This window comes from Larus michahellis, chromosome 3 (genome assembly GCF_964199755.1).
Source record: "Larus michahellis chromosome 3, bLarMic1.1, whole genome shotgun sequence".
NCBI classification, from domain to species: Eukaryota; Metazoa; Chordata; class Aves; order Charadriiformes; family Laridae; genus Larus; species Larus michahellis.
In genome coordinates, this window is record NC_133898.1 from 96,940,324 (window position 1) to 96,963,064 (window position 22,741).

Genomic DNA, 22,741 nt, shown 5'->3' on the forward strand with positions numbered 1-22,741 from the left:
AGTCATCAGAAAAACAGAATTCAGTCTCAGGTAGAGACTGTCTTGTCCTTCCAGTCCTCCCCCCACAGGAGAGCTCTGATTCTGATTTGGAATTTCTGCAGTGATAAATTGTCAATGAGAAGAGTCAAAGAATTTAAAAGGATAGTTGACTATATCTCAGGAATGGATTTATACGTAACTAGATGGAATTTAAAATGGATGTTGCACTTAAAAGGATACAGAAACATTCCTGTAAGAGGTTTTACTCCAAGCAACTGAATTAAAACCTTATGTCAAAAATTCTGTAATTCTTGACAGATTTTGTCTCGTGATAAATAAGAATAAATGAGCATCCTGTCACGTAACTGAATTACTTTTTATTCAGTTCCTCAGCTGGGAGAAAACCAAATTAAAAATGACTTTTATCATTTTGACAGGTATAGCTTTTTGACTCAAGTGCATATCTTTTGAAGATTCAGCTGGATTTGAAAATCCTATCAAGATGCACTCCAGAAAACATTATTTTTCACATTAAACCTGTCTATTAAATTTTTCTTGGTTAGATAAAATGATAGTAAGAGCATATACAGGTGTCAGTCATTACTGGCTGATCAAAGGTAAAGAACAGAATACAAATTTCTGTTTGCATGACAACAGAGGCCTAAATCATGATGTTTCCTCATGGAACATCCACTGTGTATTTCAGTAATCAGCATATCTGCAGTTTCATGAGGTAATAAAAATACTTGAATTAGGACAAAATTCTTTGGACATGGTCCATAGATATTTTAAAAGACTCTCTGACTAATGTTATGAAAGGTTCTCAGAATATCTGTTGAAGTACATATAAACCAATATTTCACTGTATGGTACTTTCTTACCTCATTGGAGGATAAGAAGACAAAACCTTTGAGGAAAAACAGAAAATTAAGAACAAAAGGGTGGCAATTTTGGAACTGAAAGGGAACATTCAAACTTCAAAGCTTAGTGTAGAAGTTTACTTGAAAAAAGAAGTTATGCTGCCTGTGAAGCTGAAATAAATTTGGTTGGACTTGGCTGAAGATACACAGGTCAGTGAAGTGAATACTTGACTAACTATTAGCTGAAATAACTTGTCTGACTGAGTCTGGGAATGGGACAGATCTTAACTCCTAGAGAAATAAACTTATCAACAGTAATGACAAAAAAGCTGTGAAAGGAAGCATAAAAAAGTGGTTAGTATTTCAGTTAGTTTTTCCATGAGCCATAGTGTCTGAGAAACAAAATAATGCAGCGTGTGTTTGTCATTGGCAACAGCACTGAAGTACTGAACACCTAAGTATTTTCCTGTATCAGGAATCCCAGTGGGGCTTACTTGATGTCTTCACCATATGAATTCTCACCAAATCTATCCAGTCAGTGATGCCATAGTTGCTGGCCACTTCAGTTCATCATCATCTCCAGAGCTAGGCTTGAGATTGCCTTTCAAACTGGGATAGTAGTTAATTTATGGTATTGATACTGAGAAATCAGTTTGGGTGTAGGGAACATTTCAGCACTAACAGGAAAGTGAGAAAAGAGGAGCTGGATACAGTAGCTTCTCCAGCCATTGTGTAGTCAAGCGGCAGGAAATGAAAAATCCAAGCTCTCAGATGTTTATGGAATTTTACTGAGTCACTAAATGGTCCCCTGTGACTAAGTGTGTAGATGAGCATTCTTACTGCCTTCAGTAATGATTTATTTTGCTCTGCATGTAGTAGGAGAATTCACGTGGGCAGTTACTGCGTCTCAGTTGCAAGGGTAGCCTTCAGCAGAGAGAGAAAACCTGGTAATTTTTTAGACTGTTCTAACATGATTTGCAAGAACATTTCTGCCCAGGCACTCATTGAAGGTCCTTCCATTATGTGTGTTATATTCAAAGTATTTTGGAGCAGTTAAAAATTGCTTTTGGTTGTTCCTCCTCTTCCTCTGCTTTGCTTTGCACGACAGTTTTTCAGTGTTTTGAAGTGGCTTGTCTGTTTTGGGGTACTTGGGAAAATCAATCTATACAAGCCCAGTAATCATTCTGTGTACTTGATATTATTTACCATCTGGGGAATCTCTGCTTCTCCTTTTGTTTTTCTTTTTGCTAAGTATATGCTTGCCCTTATTGTTTCTCCACGTAAAACAGAGGACAATTATACCCCCAAGTAACTGTAGATAATCTCTTCTATAAACTGTTTGCATAGCTATTTGGTCCTGCCCAAAGATAAGCACATGCCAGAGGATCAGAATTTTATGAACTGTTCACAGACAACATGGTACAGAGAGTTTAGCAAATGAGTAATCAGAAAATTACTCCTTTCTGAGGGTGCTGTCCCATACAGGTAACCGTTATTCAGAGAGAATGGGTTTCTTTCTTTTTTGTTTGTGGAGTGGGAAAAGAGAAACAATGTTTTTGCCCCTTTGTTGAAGGATTGTGCTTTCCTTCTTCAGTAATTGAGATTTTAGGAAATTTATAGTGGTCTGATCTTTCATACAGCCTCTTTCAGTCACTGGCTGATTTTGTCTGCAGTTACGAAGTACCATCCAGAGGTGAAAGTTCTGGAGCTTTATATTTCATACTGCATTAAACATAACTGCACGTGCAAAATATGTGCTGTAGAAAACTCTCCTCTTTTATCCTCTCACTTTCGAAAGTGCGTGGTGATCAATCACTAGGCAGCTTTGGTTGGAGCCCTTCTATAAAGGTGCCATGGAAAAATTTTCCTCAGACACGTTTTGTTGGCTGTGATTCCCCTCAGCTCACACAAAGTCGTTGAAACTGCTAAAGTAAATGAAATCAGTGCAGGCTGCTGTTTGCTGTGTGGTGGAACAAGGCTTGTGGCAACCGGAGGAACTAAACGAATTAGCACTGATGGTTATATTTGATGATACATAACACAGATTGACGAACAAGCACAAAGCACCCACAGGAATGCCTTAGGGAAAAGTCTCCCTCTTATCCCCAAACACCCCAAACGTTAACCATTTGGCTTTCAGGTTTTTTTTGGATCATATGATCTTACCCAAGTCATCATACACCAGAAATAAAATACAATGATAAGCATGGTGAGGGCGGTGAGTGTAAATGCAACAGACAGCAAGCGTTTTGCGAGAGCTACTGTTTTTCTAATCTGTTTTTTAATAAGAGAGGTAGTTGCAAGTCTGGCAAGAATTTGGTTTTCTGCCCAAAGGCATGCTGTCATATGAAAAGAACATACTGCACGTTAGCCGCTAAATAGATTAACTTTCGTAATTTGCAGTTGTTTTAAAGAGAAACAAATTCATTGCTAGATTAAGTAATCTACACAAAAATGTTTAATCCTACTGCATGTCTGAAAATTTGAAAGCTGCAGATCTGTTTTATGAGTGTCCTTTTGCTGGCAGTTATGAATTTTTCAGAACAGCTTTAAGAATATTTCGGTTACTGAGTTTAAGCAGTCATTACACTTTTAAGTACGAATTTCAGAGAAATTTAGGAAAAAAGCTTTTTTTCTTTTTTTTTCTTTCTTTTTTTTTTTTTAAGAAAAAGATTCAGTGGTCAGATTCCCATCTTGCTTGCACTGATAAATTTCAAAGTATTTTCCACTGATATCAGTGAAGTTCCTAGGCTAAAACCACGGTGTAAATGGATGTAGTTCTTTTGAAAGAAATGAGACTGCTAGTCTATATTAGTCCATTTTATTCCTTACCTGTGTACATTTTAGAATAAACAACAGGAGGTGTAGGGTATTATATTCAGGAGATAAATTTAAGAGATAATTATGTCATAGTCTCTTCCCCTTTAGAAAGATAATCTTTATGTTTTAGTGATGTAGGGCCCAGTCCTGCCATCCCATTTGAGAGGTACTCTGTGCTGTGAGAGTTAGGCTGTACTAAAGCAATATATTAAAAAAAGTTGTCATGACTGAGTCACTTTTCAGTTTTATATTATTTTCTGTTGTATATATTTCTTAGAGATTAGGTTTAGGGATTTTGCTGAGGCGGGCTCTTTTTTTGGTCAGAAAATGGTTAGTAGTTCTTTGGTAAATAAATGATTTATTTTTGCTGTTTCTATAGTAACATAAGAATGCTTTAGAAATGAATGACCTCCTACAGGCAGAATAGTACAAATTCAAGTGACATTTTCTTACAATGAGGTTTTTAGCATATCACAGGGACTTTTCGTAATGTTCAGGCTGTTTCCGTCCTGACGGAAAAAAGGACTCAGTGTCCTCAGAAGATTTAACGCTGTTTCATGCATTTTTTTAAATTATACATTCCAAGATTTTTGAGTCTGACATTTGAAATTGACTTTTGATAATCTGTGGAAAATTATCTTAGTTTTATATTGGAAATTAAATATATATCAGAAGAAAATTAACAAAGGGGAAGGTTGAATGAATAATAAAAAGATATTTCTAGACAGTTGAGAGTAGTGTTAACTGATTAACTGCTGGAAGAGACAGATTAAATATTAAAGGAACTGAGTATGTATTCCAGTTGGCTTTATCCCAGAGGAGGGACTCAGGAATGCTCTGGGCAAAGTCCCTCTGTTTTGGGTCAGAACTCTTCTGGTTTGCATCTTCTCACCTTTCTGCATTCCCAGTAGCATAAGAGCAAGAAACCTGCTCTACCAGAGCATTCCCTTTGTGTAGCAAGTCCTTGACTCTCCCCTGCACCATGTCCACATCCCCTCCCTAAATGCTTGAGGGCTGGTACTCCAGGAATAACCAACTACTTTGGGGCTCGCAGGGAAGGATATCAGCCGACCAAAGTGACTGCCTCCTACAATGCAGAGGGGAGTCTGACCATTAAGCTAAAATCTTAAAGTGATTCGGCTACCATCTCATCTGATGTGTGCACTTGGATCCTTGGCTGCAGCGGCCCAGCCTGCTGACTTAATGGGATACTCCTGATGTATATCCCATTGTAAACAAGGCAGGACTGGGACCATACAATTTTGGTATACGCCTCTGCAAGAGAAGGCTCATTTATTTAGTTGATTCTGACCTTTTAGGATGTTGGCTTAGATCAATTCTATGTTTAACTTAAATGAAACATGACTCTGCATGAAATTTACCGCTGCAGATTGATTTTGAAAGCTGGTTTTAAGAGCATATGCAGAAAATTGTTTACTCTTTGGATCCAAACTGCATGAACAATTTCCACTGAAATCAGCTGGAGTTGTCTAAATGTTTCTGAAGGGGAAGGCCATTTGGATAAGGCCATTTGATTTTTATGAATGTCAACGTTTTAATTTTAGCTGATTCACAGTCTTGTGTTCAATAACAATAGTGATTGCTGGAGAGCTATGGGAAGGGTGCCAAGTGGACACAGGGAAACTGCTTTAATATTATGTCTCTGGCATACTATAGTGGAAAAACTTAATATGGAAACTGGACATTGCAGAAGTCCAGAACTGAATGTAAAAGCACCTGACTGAAAGTTACCAAGTTAATTTCTGAGAGTGTGTCTGCACTAATGTACTACAAGATGCATCTTGTAGTAGAGATGAACTGTAGGCAGACTGCAGATCTGAGCTAAAGGCTGCTGAAGAGAATCTGATAGCCTGAAACTGGTGACTGGCTTGCTCACCCAGGTAGGGGTTTGACCTGTTTGTGCAAGCGCTTTGCTTTACTGAGCACGTACTCACTATGGGTTACAGCTGCGCTTACACCAGCTGGTTTGGTGCTCCAGAGCATCATAGGACCTAATGCCTGCTAGGGGATAATTTTCAAAAACCAGCTGTTTCCTCACTTGCTGATGGCTTGGGGGCTGCATGAAGTGATAGGCGTACTCTAACTTCCATTTCAAGTCAGGAAAAAGCAGGAGTCTTTTGACTGTTAACCACTTGTGAGCCAGTCAGCCAGCCCTTTTCTTTCTTACAGCGTGCATTGTCTTTCCATGCTCCTTATCCGTCCTGTTTAAACAAGCGGGCAAGAAGCAGGTGTACAACAAGCATTTCTGAACATGTGGACCAAAGAACAGAATGACTGCTTAGATGTTACAGTTGTACTTTTTTTTTTTTGTGAAACATAAGCAAGGTAACTAGGTATTTTGTTTTAATCCAAGGGAAAAATATCTCGTAGGTCTAACTGTATGTTTGCTAGTCACTACATTATACCAGTGTTATAGTGGAGCTTAAATATGTTTCTTGACTCTGAATGTAGCAGCTTAAATAGTACTTGATGGAATCCTAATAATTTAGGACTTACAGTTGGACTGCATTTTAAACACAGCTGCTCCCCCAATACAAAGACACTTTTGGGAGAAACAGTGAGGCAGAAAAAAGCTGTCAGTGAACTTCCACCTCACACATGAGGTGCAAATCAAGTTAGTCTGTTATGTTAAAGAAATGTTCTCGGTTGCAGTGTAACATATAAAAAGTCCAATTTCCTTTAGTAGGTAAGTTGTCTTGTCAGCAGTTTCCAACTATTTGAAGTAAAAATTTTCCATTTAGTTCTAGTGGTTTGGTAGGAATCCCAGTCCCTTTTCCCTCTCTTACCTTGACTTATAAAAAAGACATTTAGTTCCAAAGAATATTTCTTTCAGAACCAACATGTTACAGTAACTGGTGTTCATTACAGTCCATTCCAAACAAATTATTTTCCTCTGTTATTTAATGACCTCAATAATGACTTAATCAATAATGGTTTTAAATATGCAGTTATTTTTGCAGTGTTTCCAACATATATCATTAACTGTAGCGTCCAAGAGTAGACTTGCAAAAAATTGTGCTGTGGTAGCAGATACTTTAATACTGAAATCATGTTGTGGCAGAGCCATGTTTTAAAGTAGCCAAAATAAAGTGACTTGTATATTTATATTACATTAAAATATGGAAAGAAAGAGTTTTATTGTGAGACATCTGTGCATTCTATCAAGTTAGGTTTTCCATATTTTTTCCATTTGGATTGCCTTAATATTTTTTTTTATTGTATGAAAAAGCCAAGATTTGGGAGTAGAAGCTTAAGAGCAGACAGAAAAATTGGTGTAATTTACTTTTGAAGGCAAATCTTTTTTTCAGGCTTCCAGGAAAATTAGCCTTTGGAGTTTAGATTCTGCCCTGGTTTTTATTTAATGCAGTTGCTGAATTCAGTGAGATTGCATGAAGCATGAGCTGAATCAGGCCTTTTCACTATAACTTTTTCACTATATGCAACTGCTGTTGTTGTGAAATGATAAACAAGTAAACTTTACCAAAACCTCTGTATCTTAATATTTTTTTTTAGAAAAGATGGCATAAATTGTGATGATTTACATTGTGAGGCTAAAAATTTGTTTGAAGAGTAAAATTGTAAGAACTGATGCAGAGTTGGGACGGCAAGAGAATTGCCTCTAGAAGAACGTGGTGGGATGTTCCAAGATTCTGAATTAGAATCAGAAAAACCCCACAATGCAAAGAAATTCTGATACGTGCTCTATTTAGCTGTATTTGAGAGTCAGCTTTGTGATTGGAGTGGTACCCTCTGATTTTGTAATCTGTGTAGGTTTTGAATTTTTATTATACTGTAAGCATTGGTTTCATCAGATAGTTGATATTAATTTCCATTCATCGTTAAGCCAAGTAGGACTCATTGGCTCAGTTTTAATGAAGTTGTGCTGGCAATGAGGTATTTCCAAAATGAAATATTTCTACAGGTAGTTAGTTCTTTTTGCTCCTGCAGAATTGTGTTTGGAAATGTTGCAGATTTGTGGTGGGAGTGAAAGATGAATACAAAAAGTGAAAACACAGTGTATGACTTTGAGCAACTGGTTGCTCAGTCTTGAACTGAAACTGCTTCAGGCATCTGAAAACAGTGAGGTCTGTTCTTGCAATGAGCCTAAGCAGTGGAAATTGGATAGGTACTGAATTTCTGTGTGTTCAAAGAATTTTGACTCTGGTCCTGTGGTTTCTATGGTATAATATAGGGATATATTTTTATCAGTGCAAGTAAAGCTTAACTGTGATGCCATGAGGCCACCTCAAGTGTTTAAGTCCTCTTGCTAAGCAGTCTCTCAGGAATGTCCTGTAGGCCACAGAGAATACATGCCAAAGAACCGAGCACTTCTGTGTGTATGTGGATCTGGTTTTGTAGATCCCTTTTGCAGATCTTGCTACAGTGAGGCTATTGCGTTAAACCCACCAGTCAGCGCTCCTTTCCTGCCATCAAAAGCCAGCTTCTGCAAAAGGAAAATTGAACATACGTTATAAATGTATGTTAAACATTAAACAGAGGCACTCCTTTCACTCCACCACTTAAGACCAATGAGCTCCATTTTTAAGCAGTGGAATTACTCTGGTGTGTTAGGTGAAACTCACGCATCCAGCTGACAACTGGGTTTCACAGACTAACGAGCTGTTTCCTTCATTCCAAGCTGGCTGGAACAAACTACAGGGAGGAAAGAGGTACAAGTTGTATGAGTGGAAAGATGGAAACTGTTTTCTACTGTAACGGTGGCATGAGGTAGACATACTGCAAATTAGTTGTAAACATGAAATAAAATAGCTGATAGATCTGGAGAGATAAGAACAGTACTATTAAATAAGAAGTTACGGTTGTCAGAGAAACGACTGTTTCACTCAGGCAAAAGTCTCCTTTGTTTAATCCCCGGGAAAAAAGTTACACACATAAGGATGAAGAAGAATGAATGAAATAAAATTGTTTACTTGAGAGTTAAATTCTACCTAAATGAGCCGCAGCACATTTAAGCACTGACTTCATGCCAAGTCTTTGATTAATGCCATTTTTATGTTGCATATTCTAAAGCATAACTGCTAAGTATCTTGCATGGTAAGAGATAGATAGGGTCATTCATAATCTAAAGTTAGCTTTAAGCATTTTGTTGAAAAATCCATTCATTTTCTCTTGGAACTAGAAATGTATGTTATTGAAACTAATATTGATGGGAAAAGTTTGGTTTTGCTCTTACGATCATTTTACTTTGCCATTTGTACTTTGCTAACTTTTGCTATTTATATTTTAGAGGTAATTTGTTGTTTTCTTTCTTGCAGAACGCGGTTCACCACGTAATTTGGTTACCACAGATATAACTGACACTACAGTTGGATTATCATGGACACCAGCTCCAGGAACAGTTAATAATTACAGGATAGTGTGGAAATCACTTTATGATGATACAGTGGGAGAGAAGAGAGTCCCTGGAAATACAGTGGATGCTGTGCTAGAAGGCTTGGAGCCAGAGACTAAATATGGGATTTCAGTATATGCAATCTACAGCAGTGGAGAGGGAGACCCAGTAGAAGGAGAGGCTTTTACTGATGGTGAGTGTACTACAACATTACCACCATTTGTAACATTCTGTTCTTGATGAAATTATCATATTTTAAAGAAAATGGACCTTATTTTTCATCACCTTTTTTTTCTAAAAAGTCCCCCCAAACCAAAATACCACCTCAGATCAGTCAATTCTGGCTTTTTGTTTGACCATTAAAAAAAAAGGAAAATCTCTTCTATGTCATGTAGATTTGGATTCAGCAAGAATTACTTCCAACTTAAGACTTGATTTTGTCTGCAAATTACTCTGAAGCCAGCCTTCCATAGGTTTGGTGTGACTGCTGGAAATCAGCTGGAGGAAATGTTATGGATATAGTAAGGAGGAAAGGTGGGGTAAATTCCCGCAGAACCAATGAATTGCCTTTCCAAGTTATTGCCCTTTCCAGTCTTCACAATCCTCAAACTGAGGCTCACTGGGTCATTTTGATGTTTGTTATTTACCTTTCCTGAGGGTCTTCTATTTTCTTATTTGATAAACATTATGTACTATTAGTCAAAGCAGGTCAAGCCTCTCTTGCAGCGTAGGCAAAGAAAAAAACCACTGAGAGGCCAGGGATAGCTTGTTGCTGTATAGGGAGAACTGGCAAGTAGAGGATACAGAATGAATGAAGGGATGCCCTGGATTAGCCTTGATGTTTCTGTTGTTTGCCTAAAGGGGCCACGTGAAGACAAAGCCTGAGGGAGTGATGTGGGAGTGCATCATGTGTGTTTACATGTTCTTGTACTCTTTGCTAAGCATCTGTTTTGACTACTGTTGGAGACAGGATGCTGAACCGCGTTAACCTTTGTCCTTGATCCAGTGTAGTTACTCTTAAGGTCTCCCAAGTGTAGTGATTGCTGCCATTGGTAAGAGCTGACTCCCCAGAGTCAAAGCAGACTGCTGTCCCACATCTTCCTTCTTTCTTCACGAACCGCAGCGTTAGCTGTCCAGCCTTTTCTAGGTTAAGTCGGCAGCTTAGCCATATCATTTGTTGCTTCTCTCAACATGCTGCCTGAGGGAATTTGCTGTCAGGCCTATCAATAGACCCAGACCTGAGACTAACTAACATTGCATCTTTCTGTTGCAAATACAATTAGAAATTTTCAGTTCCTAGGACTGGGAGAGGATACTGTAGTCTGCAATGCCTACCTTACCGTGTGATGAAATGCTGACTGATTCTAGCGGGCCAAGAAGGTTCTGTTTTGCCAAAACCTAGATGGCTTATTCCGGCTCACAGCCAGAATTACATACCTTTCAGTTCACTTCACATCATTTGTAACATTTGTACAGTCTGGAAAATATCTCTTAGAAGCCGAGTGCTGCAATTTGTAGAGAAAATGCTTTATTAGACCATGTGCTTATTTCAGCACATATAATATCCTGCAAATAGTGGTGAGTGATTTTTCCAAGCATTTGGAAAGTCACTCAGCGGTATTTGCAGGATAGTTTGTATGGAGCCTAACACCCAGCAGTTTAGATATTTACCAGTACCTTCTCAGATGTGTAAACTCGAAACTTAGAAAATCTTAATTCTATAGGACTTTGTGTTCATGAAAAAAAGGCTTTATAATTTATCAGTTTCACTTGAGAGTGCTGAATCCGTTACTTAACAGCTTACTGAAAAGTGTGAGTAAATAAAACTCCCAATTATGCTGTGTCATCATGTAATTTATACCTCCCTCTTTTTTTTTTTCTCTGTAGTGGAAAGCACACTTATGTTTCTTTAGTCCATTAAACTTAAAAATAATTTAACAATGGTCTGTGAGATTCCCCTGTGTCTTCCCCACAATCAAATACTGTAATTTTAAAGAGGGCAATTTTTTTTTTAATACAGCAGAATGAATTTTATAGACATGCATTTGAACATATCTTTATGTGACAAAGTAAATATTTATCTGTATTTTTACACTGAAAAGTGTCACCAAATGCCAGGACTGTGACAGTAGACAACGAGACAGAAAATACAATGAGGGTTACATGGCAGCCTTCACCTGGGAAAGTCTTGTCTTACCGTGTTTACTACCGACCACGCAGTGGAGGACGGCAGATGTTTGGAAGAGTAAATGCTCCTGCTACAAGCATAGTGTTAAAGCGACTTAAGCCGCGAACTACTTATGACCTCAGTGTTGTTCCAATTTATGATTTTGGACAAGGAAAATCAAGAAAAGCAGTAGGAACAACAGGTACGTATCACAAGCTTGAACAGGATTTGATAATTAAAATTTTGTGCTTGAAATTAATAATCACAATATGTAGAAAAGTATGGTGGAGTCTGACAAGATCGTGAATTAAGAGGCAAATTGAAGAAAATGTTAGAGGTTGCGAAAAGTGTTTGATTTGTTGGAAACTTCACTATGGCGTAGCCTGAGCACAGCCTTTTGCTGTTGATATCAAGGCTGTAAATGTGGTGTAAAATCTGGTTGAAAATACTGGACTTGTTTTGAAACACTGTCATCAGAAGTTAAAACAAGGTGTTTTGTGAGGAACACGGTATATCAACAGACTACTTAATCATTTTGTTTTCAGTTGAAAGTTTCATAATTTGCCTTTTGGTCCTGGGTACTGATTAAATAGCTAACCAGTATCCTGTTACTTAGATTTGTCTTCTTTGGTCACATTTTTTCTGTGGAAAACCTGAGGTAATAAAAAGGGGGAGTAGCTGATTTCGAAGCCTCATCAGTGGAAGTCTGACCTCAGAGACCATGGTCTTCTGGACAAGCCATCTTCTCTCTCAGAAGCCGAAACTCTAAAACATTTACTAAGTCCTGGTGAGGGGATTTTTGTGGTAAAAGCAAAACTCATTTTCTGCTCTGTCTTTGATATGAATCTGATGCTGGTCTTTCCATTTTGTAAGGAAATGAAAAGATCTATCCAGGTCAAGTCAACCAGATTTCGAGTCAGTTTTTTCTTCCGTAGAGAGCCATTACCAAAAGAGAATTTTTTTCAAGATGTTTTTCCCTGTATGGGATTAGTGCCATTCACTGAGAGACACTATAAATACTTCATGCCATCCTCTGTTCTTGAGCATATGTCATATTGAATGATGACAGGAAGCAAGAAACAAGTCTCCTGACAGTGGAGATATTGGCACCTCAGTTACTGAAGGAAGATTTCTTTTCAATTAAAATGCTGTTAATGTAGAGGAGTCATGAAAACTTGATCAGCTCTTGATCAACACCTACTTTTTAAATCTTGAAAATTATACTGAGATAAATCTCAGATCATCCAGCTGCTTTTGATTTTTGACCCATTCATCTTGATATGGATATGCCTCTGTGCTTTCACTGTGAATAATTGTGGTGGTAATCACTTTTTGCAAGCAAGTGGAGCCTGAGTGATCTTGTTAGTTGAAGCTGCCATGATAATTCAGGGAGCAGTATCATGGGGGATGAGACAGAGAAGAGGCGTTTTTCCTTGTGAGTGAGAGTGTATCTACTGTTTCTCATCAGAATTCACAATCTGAGGACACTTATGATCTTTCAGCTATAGTTAGACAATTACGTAGACACAGGGATAAGACAAACTCACTGCTGCAGTATTTTCTATGGCTGCACTTCAGATACGCACAAAAGCAAAAGGGATGCAGAAGTTAGCAGCAGGCTTGTTAAGCACTCTGTCTCTGTGTGAGTACTGACCTGCACTGGGTAGCCACTAGTCTTCAGAGGAAGTTGCTTTTGACCTAAAAACCTCAAGCCATTTGGCTGGCACTCCTCTGAAAAAATATTTTTTGATGTACTGCCACACCTGTGGTTGGTGAAGTTGCTTGAGCTGCCAGGCCCTGAGCACATCAAGGGAGAGGACTGTTGACAGGACCTTTTCTACAAATGAGTCCTTGCTTTCAACCTCTCTCACCTGTGGGACCCAGAGCTCTGAGGAGGCAGCTTGAGAAGCGATACTGGTGATTGAGTACTGTCTAGGAGTCACTTTTGCCTGCAGTAAATTCTGATTTTTTCCAGTGTTGGTTTGAGAGGAAGCTGCTTCCATTTCTGTCTTTTGGCTCACCTACTTGTTGACATTTAAAAGAGAGAGGGCTAGTCTAAGCTGGCCATCTAGTCTTTCTCCATAATTAATAAAGAGAAAGACTGATGGTGGTTAGTCCACCTATTGTCAACATTTATTGTAAGATCAGATGGATGTTTAAGGTAGGTGAGATGAATTGCTATCTATCCCTCAGTTTGTTGGTAGAGGGAGCCTTGATGACAAACTTAGCCCCCATACCTATTGGTTAGGTAGATAAAATTAGGTGAAGTGAATCTCGCCTATCACCTCTTCTTATTTGTCTTTATGTCAAAGGAAAGGCACAAAGAGTTTAGGGCTGCTACTAATCCAGGATTTGCATATAGATTTTTACATAAAAGCGTACTTTTTGATTTTTTTCCATAACCAGACCTGATTTAAATCCTTTTTTTTCCATCTTTGCAGCCTCTCCCTTTAAGCCACCTCGAAATTTGAGAACTTCTGATTCAACTATGTCAAGTTTCCGAGTAACCTGGGAGCCAGCCCCAGGGCGAGTGAAGGGGTACAAAGTAACTTTCCACCCTACCGAAGATGACGGGAGTCTTGGAGAATTAATAGTGGGGCCATACGACAGCACAGTGGTATTGGAGGAGCTTAGGTATGGATAATAATTCATGGTTTGTTTTTTTTTTTTTAAATAACTTTAGATTAGGGTTTTGTTTACTTGTGACCTGTGATTGAAATGCCTGGCAAAATCTACTTTAAGTAAGAAAGTAATTGTGTCAATAAGCTACAAGGATCTTGTTATGCAGTCTCTGAAAGATACCTGGCAGGGCTCTTTCTGAGATTATTCACATCACTTGTGGTGAAGGACTGAAGGAGGCAAAGATCTGGGCAGAGGCTGCGTACTGCATTTTGTATATGAGAAAGCTAATGCAACACTGAAGAAAGTTGGGATTTCTAAAGTTTCCTCCCAAAAGTTCCTTACCTCAAGTGAAAAAAACCTAGTTTAGTTCTTGATTTATTTTCTCAGAGGCCTGGATTTATAAAGTAGGCTTCAGTCCATGTCAAAATCTGTTATGCAAATGTATTAACTGTATTAAAAATAGGATAATTAATTATGATGTTAATTTTTATTAATCTTAAATTACTTGAATAAAGTAGGCTATAAATTTAAGTATAGAATCTAGAATCAGCTTTTAATTTGCCAAAACTTCACCATCTTGTGGAAGAGCTAGTCTTTGGGCTTCACGTTTTAGCACCTTTGCTGTAGGGATTTTTTTCTGTGAGGATTTCATAAATGAAGTGTCAGCATTTAGCTAGCCAAGTGAATTTAGTTACAGTACATTTGTTTAACTATTGCAGGGCAGGAACTACGTATAAGGTAAATGTTTTTGGAATGTTTGAAGGAGGAGAGAGCAGCCCTCTGGTTGGACAAGAGATGACCACCCTTTCAGATACTACTTCGGAGCCATTTTTGTCTAGAGGTAAACATGATTGGATTGAAGAAAAGGCAGCCTTGGCTTATGGATAAAAGAAGACTAAAAGTTTACCAGCATTTCCTTATCATTTTTCTAATCATATAAATATTTATTTACAGGATTCAGTATACTCCCTGCCCTGATGGCATAGCCTCTGGTCTGAAACGACCACTAAGTGTGCCCCAGTTCACGATTCTAGTCCTCTGCACCCTTTAGATGATCTTACAAAGATGATAACTCAGACAACCCATGTTGTGCTGATTACCCAAAGCCATCTGCATTGCATTTTAAAGCCATCCACATCTGTGTTAAATCACATAAGGTCAAATTCTTGAACAGAGATCATGGCTCATCTACAGGGGTGTTCACAGGAGTAGAACAAGGAATTTTAAGCAGATCTTTAGCCCTTTGCTTGTCCTTATATGGTGACTTTTTGTTTTAAGACTAAGATGGTATAATGAACAAAGATCTGATAGTTGGGAATGTCCCAGTGTTACTGTGTATTATTTAAGTTTGTATGCAACATAACCGTTATTTAGTCTTTTTTTTTTTTTTTACTATAGAAGGAGGAGACTTAGTTCAGAAATGCAATTGTTGAGTGCTCTCCAGTATCTGTTTGGGACTTTCTCCCTGTGTAGCTAAACCTTCCAGTCGAAGTTTTATGAATGTTATGATAGCAGCTCCCTTGATGTGGTTAATGGGCCCCTGCATGCTAAGGGTTGTGCTTTGTGCCCACCATACTCTCAATTAATATTGGATGCAGAGTTTCAAGGCTCAGTCCTCCTTCATGGAAAGCATAAAGAAGCAGGTCTTTGCTTGTTAATAGCCAGATATACATGTAGAAGTAAAGACTTTTCTCTGCCATTTCAAGGCCTACATAACCATCAGAGAGAATTTGGTGAGGAGAAAGAACCTGGCTGCAAAGACCTTTCAGAGTTAAATAAAGAAAAAAAAGTTTCTGACGATAGACTTTATATTCTTTTTGCTTAACCTCTTTGGTGCCTTGTTTCCACACTGGGCTGCGTGAAAAATATTTGTCTCATGTAATTTTGTTGACATTTTTAGAAACTTCTAAATTAATTGCTGTCCCACTCTGTCTAATACAAGAGGGTAAAACTGAGCAAAAATACATAATAGTCCATCAGTGACATTAGAGTAAAGCTGTAGTAAGTCTGGCAGGAAAAGAATTGCACCAAGAGTGGTTTGTTATTTTTTATTATGGCAGCTGTCATTTCTGTCTTCAGTATTATATTCATTAAGCTAATTAGTTTTACTAATGCATGGATTTGAGTCATGGTTAATGTGAAAAATGAATTTTATACCTGGGACTGTAAATGTAATAGTATGTTATTTATTAATGGGGGAAAAAAAATATCACCCTAGGTCTGGTGCCTTTGCTAGAATTTTCCATGTGGGGAACTATGGTAGTTAGAAGAAAAACAAAAAGTCAAAATAGTTTAATTTTTATATTGTACATGAAGCTAACTTTAACTTCCATATTAAAGTTATGCATGCAATTTTTTGAACTAACATGGTTTTATTTAAACCCTACTCCCAACTGATTTTATTGTCCTGACTAAAGACTAGATCTATATTTTCTATGCAGAAGAGGATCATGCTTTTAACCCCCAGGTACATGGAATAGTTATATTCATGAGTCTACAGTGTTGGATCAATTATGTGGAACATATATGAAATCACAATATCTTTCAACTGTGATGAGTGTGGCTGATTTTTCTCAATGGGATTTCTTCCATATAAAGACCAGAAGCTCTGATGGCAGGAAGCCAGAAAATTTGCAGCTGGTAACACAATCTACAGGAAAAGAGAGAGAGCAAGGATTCTTTTTTTTTTTTTTTTTTTTGCAAATGGCTGCGGATAAAATCATTGTGTCTGTCTGTTTTGTATAAATATTTGTTATTTTCCTTGTGATGAAAACAATATGATGCGTATTTTATTCTGTATTTTTTACAATGAAGATGTCTGAAATAACTTCCTGCCTTTTCAGAACATTGCAGCTTTATATAAATGTTTGTTCTTGTCCCCTCTCTATCTCTCGACCTACGTTTATGTTTGTGTATCTTCTTTAAATTTTGTTCTTTCTTTCCTGGATGTGCAAACTTCTATACCACCTGTAGTACTATGCCTTTTTCCCCTGAAAATTCAGAAATATGTATTTGAAAGTGGTTGTAATATATGCTATTAATTCCACTATTACATAATTGAAAATAAAGCGGTAGTTTAGCTAACCAAGACAGACTAAAATACTGTAAATTTGGATAATCTGATAACGTTCACTGCCATGTCAGTGGCTAGCTCAGTAGTCTTTTAAAAAACCACTGAAATAAAGTTATCAACCATCCTTAAAGACCAAAACAGATAATGTCGTGACGAGAGAGAAGAGCACTGGCCTTGACATTTGTGAGGGCTTATTTATAAAAGGAAACATACATGAAGAAATTTATGCAGCTCTTGCCATGGAACCAGTGACTAGTGTGAATAACGTTCACAAAGAGGTCATAGTTGACAGAGTGCCAGTGAATAAAACTAGAGCTATTTTGGAAGCTAACGCATGACATATGTCATATAAAAGGATGGGGAAAGAAAGCTATCATGCTAAGGCGATATTTTTCTGGTTGAAAGCTGTCATGGTAAGGGTATATTTTTCTGGTTGACACGGCAGGTTTAGAATGTAGAACGAGAGCAGAAGCTGATATCGTGCTGCTGGTGGACGGCTCATGGAGTATTGGGCGGCCAAATTTTAAAACTATCAGGAGCTTCATTTCCCGTATTGTTGAAGTTTTTGATATTGGTCCTGACAAAGTACAGATTGGTAAGTCCTTGTATGTTGGAGGGAAAATGAGGCGTAACTACTACACAGCCACGTAATAACTGAGTAATGATGGTGTTTTTTTCCAGGTCTTGCACAGTATAGTGGAGATCCCAGGACAGAATGGAATCTCAATGCTTATCGAACCAAACAGGCTTTGCTAGAGGCTGTAGCCAATTTACCGTATAAAGGAGGCAATACTCTAACAGGTTTGTCATGCTGCCAGGATTTTCCTTAAGCTCCAATAAAAATAATTATAGTAGCTGACCCCAGTATTGTTTAGTGAGCTCAAATTTGTCTATGATGAAAGGGCCTTACAGTTCAATTCAGTACATTTCAGAGAGACCAGGCATAGCATGTAGACATATAAAGTCGGTGGAAATCTGGAGAAAAGTGACGGAGGAGAGCTTAGGCGATGAAGAGCTTGGGTTGTTGTTGAGCATATGAGAAGAAAAAAAAGGGAGTTCCATGTCAGGGTTGGGATGAAGGCAACGTGAGGACCCACAAGGGAGGCTAGAGGAGATCAGACAGGAGGGTGATGCATAAAAGAGATTAGAGACTTTGAGAGGGATGAAATAGTATCAGTTGCTGATAAGTCTAGATGATGAGCTGCAACTAGGTTCTGAGAGCTTCTAGAAGGAAGCATATCATGGAATGATATTGTCAGAGTGAAATCACTAGGATGAAATACTGTCCTTTACCATGACTACTATATGGAAATAGTTTATAGTGAAGGTTACGTTCTTTATCATACTAGGCATGGCCTTGGATTTCATCTTAAAAAATAACTTCAAACAAGATGCAGGCTTAAGGCCCAGAGCTCGCAAAATTGGTGTTCTCATCACTGATGGCAAATCACAAGATGATGTAGTCAGCCCTTCAAGAAGACTCAGAGATGAGGGAGTGGAACTTTATGCAATTGGTAAGTATTATATGAAGAGGTAGCCTACGCCAGCCCCCTCTTGCCCATCTGCTACGTGCACAGAGAAGTGGCTACATACATAAGTACCTAAAAGGGTATTCAAAGAATGTGTTTAAGGACTTAAGTTCATGGCGTTATGTTCCTTGGCCATCATTTCTAAGAAGTTTTGTTTTCATATTTTCTCTGTAAGGTATTAAAAATGCAGATGAAAATGAATTGAAGCAGATTGCAACGGATCCAGATGACATCCATGCTTACAATGTTGCAGATTTCTCCTTCCTGGCTAGCATTGTTGATGATGTAACCACGAATCTGTGCAACAGTGTGAAAGGTCCAGGTACATCACATTTTCAGTCTAATTCATCCTTTTTCCATTTATGTGCTTGCACTGCTAATTCCTTTCTACTACTTATTGGGAACACTGTGTAGCTCTGGGCTGTTTTTTCAGCTGCTGGTGTGAGGAAGTTGTGCAGACCACCTGGTCTACCCTGCAGGGGTTCTTCCTTTCCTTTCAACAATGACTGTGTTATACCTAACACAGCGTGACGTGACTGGATGTGCCTTCTTTTCTTCCAGAGTCAGGAAGTATGTGGCTCAGTGTGTCACCTTTTTGCTCATTGTGGCAGGTTCTTTGTCATGTAATAAGAAAAAGTACTTTTCAAGTATTAATGTCTGACAGTCCAAAAGCAAAGCTGAGCATGGAAAAACAGTAATGTTAGGTGATGGGTCTCCAGTGCAACACTGGAAGGAATGATAGGGAACTTGTTTGGCCTTGAGGGTGTGATGGTGAGCTATCTCTTCACAGAGTTGTTTGAAGAATTTCTGAGGAAACAGAAACATGAGCAAGTACCTAAAGTAGTGTTGGTTTTTTTTCCCAAGTAATTTTTTTTGTCTCATGTTTTTATTCCGGATGATACAAGATAAATTAATAACTTTTTTATTTGCTTACACTTGTAGGTGATTTACCACCTCCTTCTAACCTAGTTATTTCAGAAGTGACACCTCGTTCTTTCAGACTGAGGTGGAGTCCACCTCCTGAGAGTGTTGATAGATACAGAGTTGAATATTACCCTACTTCTGGAGGTAGCTCTCAACAGGTTAGTACTGTATCTTCATCTCTGACATTGTCCATAATAACCTTAGACTTCCACATCATAGTAATATCATTCTGAAGTTTGTCCTGTGTATGGTATAACAGTAAATGAAAAAAGGCTCCCAAGGTCAAGAATATCATGCCTCAGTAAATGATACACAAAATTACAAAAAGTAGGAGCATAAAGATGACTTTTGTTGTTTTAAAATGTATTTCTTAAAAACAGTTGACTGATATTTCTAGTAACTGCTTTGTGTTAATAATCCATTGTCATATATTTTTTTAAATGTCTGTAGTAGAAATTTTCTGAGCATGCTCATGGGTAGGCTCACTCTCCTTTTAGTACATTTTCTTGTTAATAGAAAAAAAGACAGTGGGTGATACAGGTTGTGAGGTAGTGCTTAGATTAACATTGTATGGCGGTACTTTGAATCTGTGCCTAAGCATATCCTCTAAAATGTTTAATGCACAGAGTCAAACTCGTCTTGTGGTTATTCTCTACACAGAGAGCCAGTAACTGGCAACCCTTGATTCTAGGCAATCTGAATTGCTCATCACTCTCTTCAACCAGACAGAATAGTATTTTGGGGAATTAAGTCAGGCACCTCTGTGTACCTAACTGTGAATTTCCCATCTCGGAATGTGGATTTTAAATCTTAACTCAGATTTGACTCATGGAGAATTTAATCTTAATAAATTATGACCTCAGGATATGGCCTTTGATTAGGGTTAGAGCAGCCATTACAGTGCACACTGACTTTACAGCTTGACAGCTTGCTGGCGTTTCTGTTCCACGAGGTGTTGCTAATGCCATGTGCTGTAACCATATAGATTATCCTGGGTGTTTAAAACTTTTTTCCAAAGTGGTAACATATATCTCTGGCACTTTCATTATGTTGCTGAGTAATATAAAAGCGTAAACCCATGCGTGAAAGCAGTGAGTGCTGCTAGATATATCCATCTCTATTGAAAACAAGTGCCTGTATGAGGTTTACTTATTGCTTGCATTGCAAAAATAATGGTATGCTGTAAAACAAAATACATCGAAGATTAAGACCATACTTATTTTGAGTTCCATACCATTGCTTTCTGAAGAGTTTCTCAAGGAATGATTTTTTTTGATAGAGAAAAGATTACAAATGCATTTGTTGTACAGTGGTTAACATTGCTTCTCTTTTATGTAGTTTTATGTAAGTAGGATGGAAACAACGACAGTTCTGAAAGATCTGAAACCTGAAACAGAATATGTTGTTAGCGTGTTTTCTGTGGTAGAAGATGAAAGCAGTGAACCTCTAATCGGCAGGGAAACAACTTGTAAGTTAGAAATGCAACTTGAATAACATGTTAACAGACAGTTTGACATATGGGGACCTATCCAGTAGGACTTTTAGCACTATGGACTTTCTTCTTAGAAGAAACAAAATTTTTCATTTGAATGACCAAATTGTGTTGTGTTACACTGGTTGTTCAGATCTTGGCGGAAAAACTTTAGCAAAGTGAAACTGCATTGTGGTAAAAAATGCTTGTCCCAGCTTCATTCTAGGCTCATGAAGCATGGCTGTACAAGACTAGAGCAAAAGACATGAATTACAAGACAGAGTTTATAAATTTCTGGAATCTGATCATATACAAATGTGTACTTCATTTTTATGCTAGATAATTAATTCCTGCTACTAGCAGCCATAATTCTATAGAAATTCATTTTAATTTTATAAAATCAACACAAATCCAGTTCAACACAATTACATCACTTCTATGAGACATAACTTAGCCATTATGTTTCCATTATTAGCTGTCTGCGTGATAGATTTTAGATATGTTTATGCTGAATGCAATATAGGGTGACTTTCCTGCCTCTTTAAGTGTATTGAATGTTAGGTGTTCATTTCACTTCTTTGATTGTTATATATTACGCTTGTCATAAGCCCTCAAAGTATGCGCCTGATTTTTATAAAGTCTGTGGTAATTTTTTGTGTTTATTTAATAATTTGAGACATACAGAAAAAAAGAAGAAAGTACAAAAAATCCTTTAATAAGTACAGATCCCAAACCAGTCATGTTCTGTTTCATATTAGAGCATTCATGTGAGTTAATGTTGCTTTCTAGAATATTCAAGTGTTCCATTGCAAGCTTGTAAGATAGTTTTAACTATGTGTAGCAAATCTGTAGCTCATTCAAAATGTGACGACCATTACCTCATTCTTAAACTAAGCAGAACTTAAAATACCACTGCTTTCAGGTATTCTGCTACCCATAATGTACCCTAATACCCATATGCGATGTTCTCAGCAGCACTACCGCTACCATAAGTGAAATATGAGAGGTGAAGGTGGTAAAGGAAATAAATTAAAATACATATTTCATTTGGCAGTGCCAGTCTCTTCAGTTAGAAACCTGAATGTTTATGACATTGGATCAACTTCCATGCGAGTGAGATGGGAACCTCTCAATGGAGCTACTGGTTATTTGTTAACATATGAAGCTGTGAATGCCACAGTCCCAACCACAGAAAAAGAGGTAAGAGAATCTGTCTTCACTTCCTGTACTCTACCAAAAGTAAACTAAGGAAAACAGATAGATTTTCTTGATATATCATAGTAGTCAAAAGAGACTGGCATGTACTTCTCAAAGTGCAGTATACTTCCTGGGATATTGTATACAATGACATCAGTCAGGAAGCTGTAAATATACTGTGAATCTCACAAACAAAATTCCCTGGAAGTTAAATCATTGCTTGTTATTCTGCCATTGCTTTCTTCAGTTTTTAAACACAATGTGTTATTTTTCATGTGCAGATGCGTGTTGGACCATCAGTGAATGAAGTTCAGCTGGTGGATCTCATCCCCAATACTGCGTACACTTTAACAGCTTACGTATTGTTTGGTGATATCACCAGTGATCCACTCACCACCCAGGAAGTGACATGTATGGACATCTTGATTTTTGCTTTGTTCTTATTGCTTCAGCAACATCTTAACTTAATTTTATTTCATGCAAGAGTTTTCATATATTCTTGCTTGTTTAGAAGACCATCTTTTCCATGTTTTATGCATTTTCTAACACCCATACATTTGCAAAAGATCTTAAAGGCAATTTCAATTAAAAGGGACCAGGTAATGAAAGAGGAACAAAAGTTTTTTTTCCTTGAATAATGAAGGGAGTTGGCTTGACAATCTCGAGGTTATGGTGTTTTTAAAAGGTCTCAGTTTTGCTTGCATTAACTTAGAAACCTTGTTCCT

General features: G+C 37.8%; 1 protein-coding gene across 3 annotated transcripts in view; it reads left to right on the top strand.

Moving 5' to 3' along the window:
• The window catches only part of COL12A1 (collagen type XII alpha 1 chain), a 101,940-nt gene that overhangs the window by 25,142 nt on the left and 54,057 nt on the right, over positions 1-22,741 (top strand). For all 3 annotated transcript variants that reach the window (XM_074581358.1, XM_074581360.1, XM_074581359.1), the window contains 12 exons: positions 8,957-9,226; positions 11,136-11,402; positions 13,642-13,834; positions 14,542-14,663; positions 17,341-17,490; positions 17,577-17,696; positions 18,245-18,409; positions 18,600-18,746; positions 19,367-19,506; positions 20,687-20,816; positions 21,874-22,019; positions 22,298-22,427. In XM_074581358.1, coding sequence (XP_074437459.1) covers positions 8,957-9,226; positions 11,136-11,402; positions 13,642-13,834; positions 14,542-14,663; positions 17,341-17,490; positions 17,577-17,696; positions 18,245-18,409; positions 18,600-18,746; positions 19,367-19,506; positions 20,687-20,816; positions 21,874-22,019; positions 22,298-22,427 — 1,980 coding nt within the window. The remainder of the gene's footprint in view (positions 1-8,956; positions 9,227-11,135; positions 11,403-13,641; positions 13,835-14,541; positions 14,664-17,340; positions 17,491-17,576; positions 17,697-18,244; positions 18,410-18,599; positions 18,747-19,366; positions 19,507-20,686; positions 20,817-21,873; positions 22,020-22,297; positions 22,428-22,741) is intronic.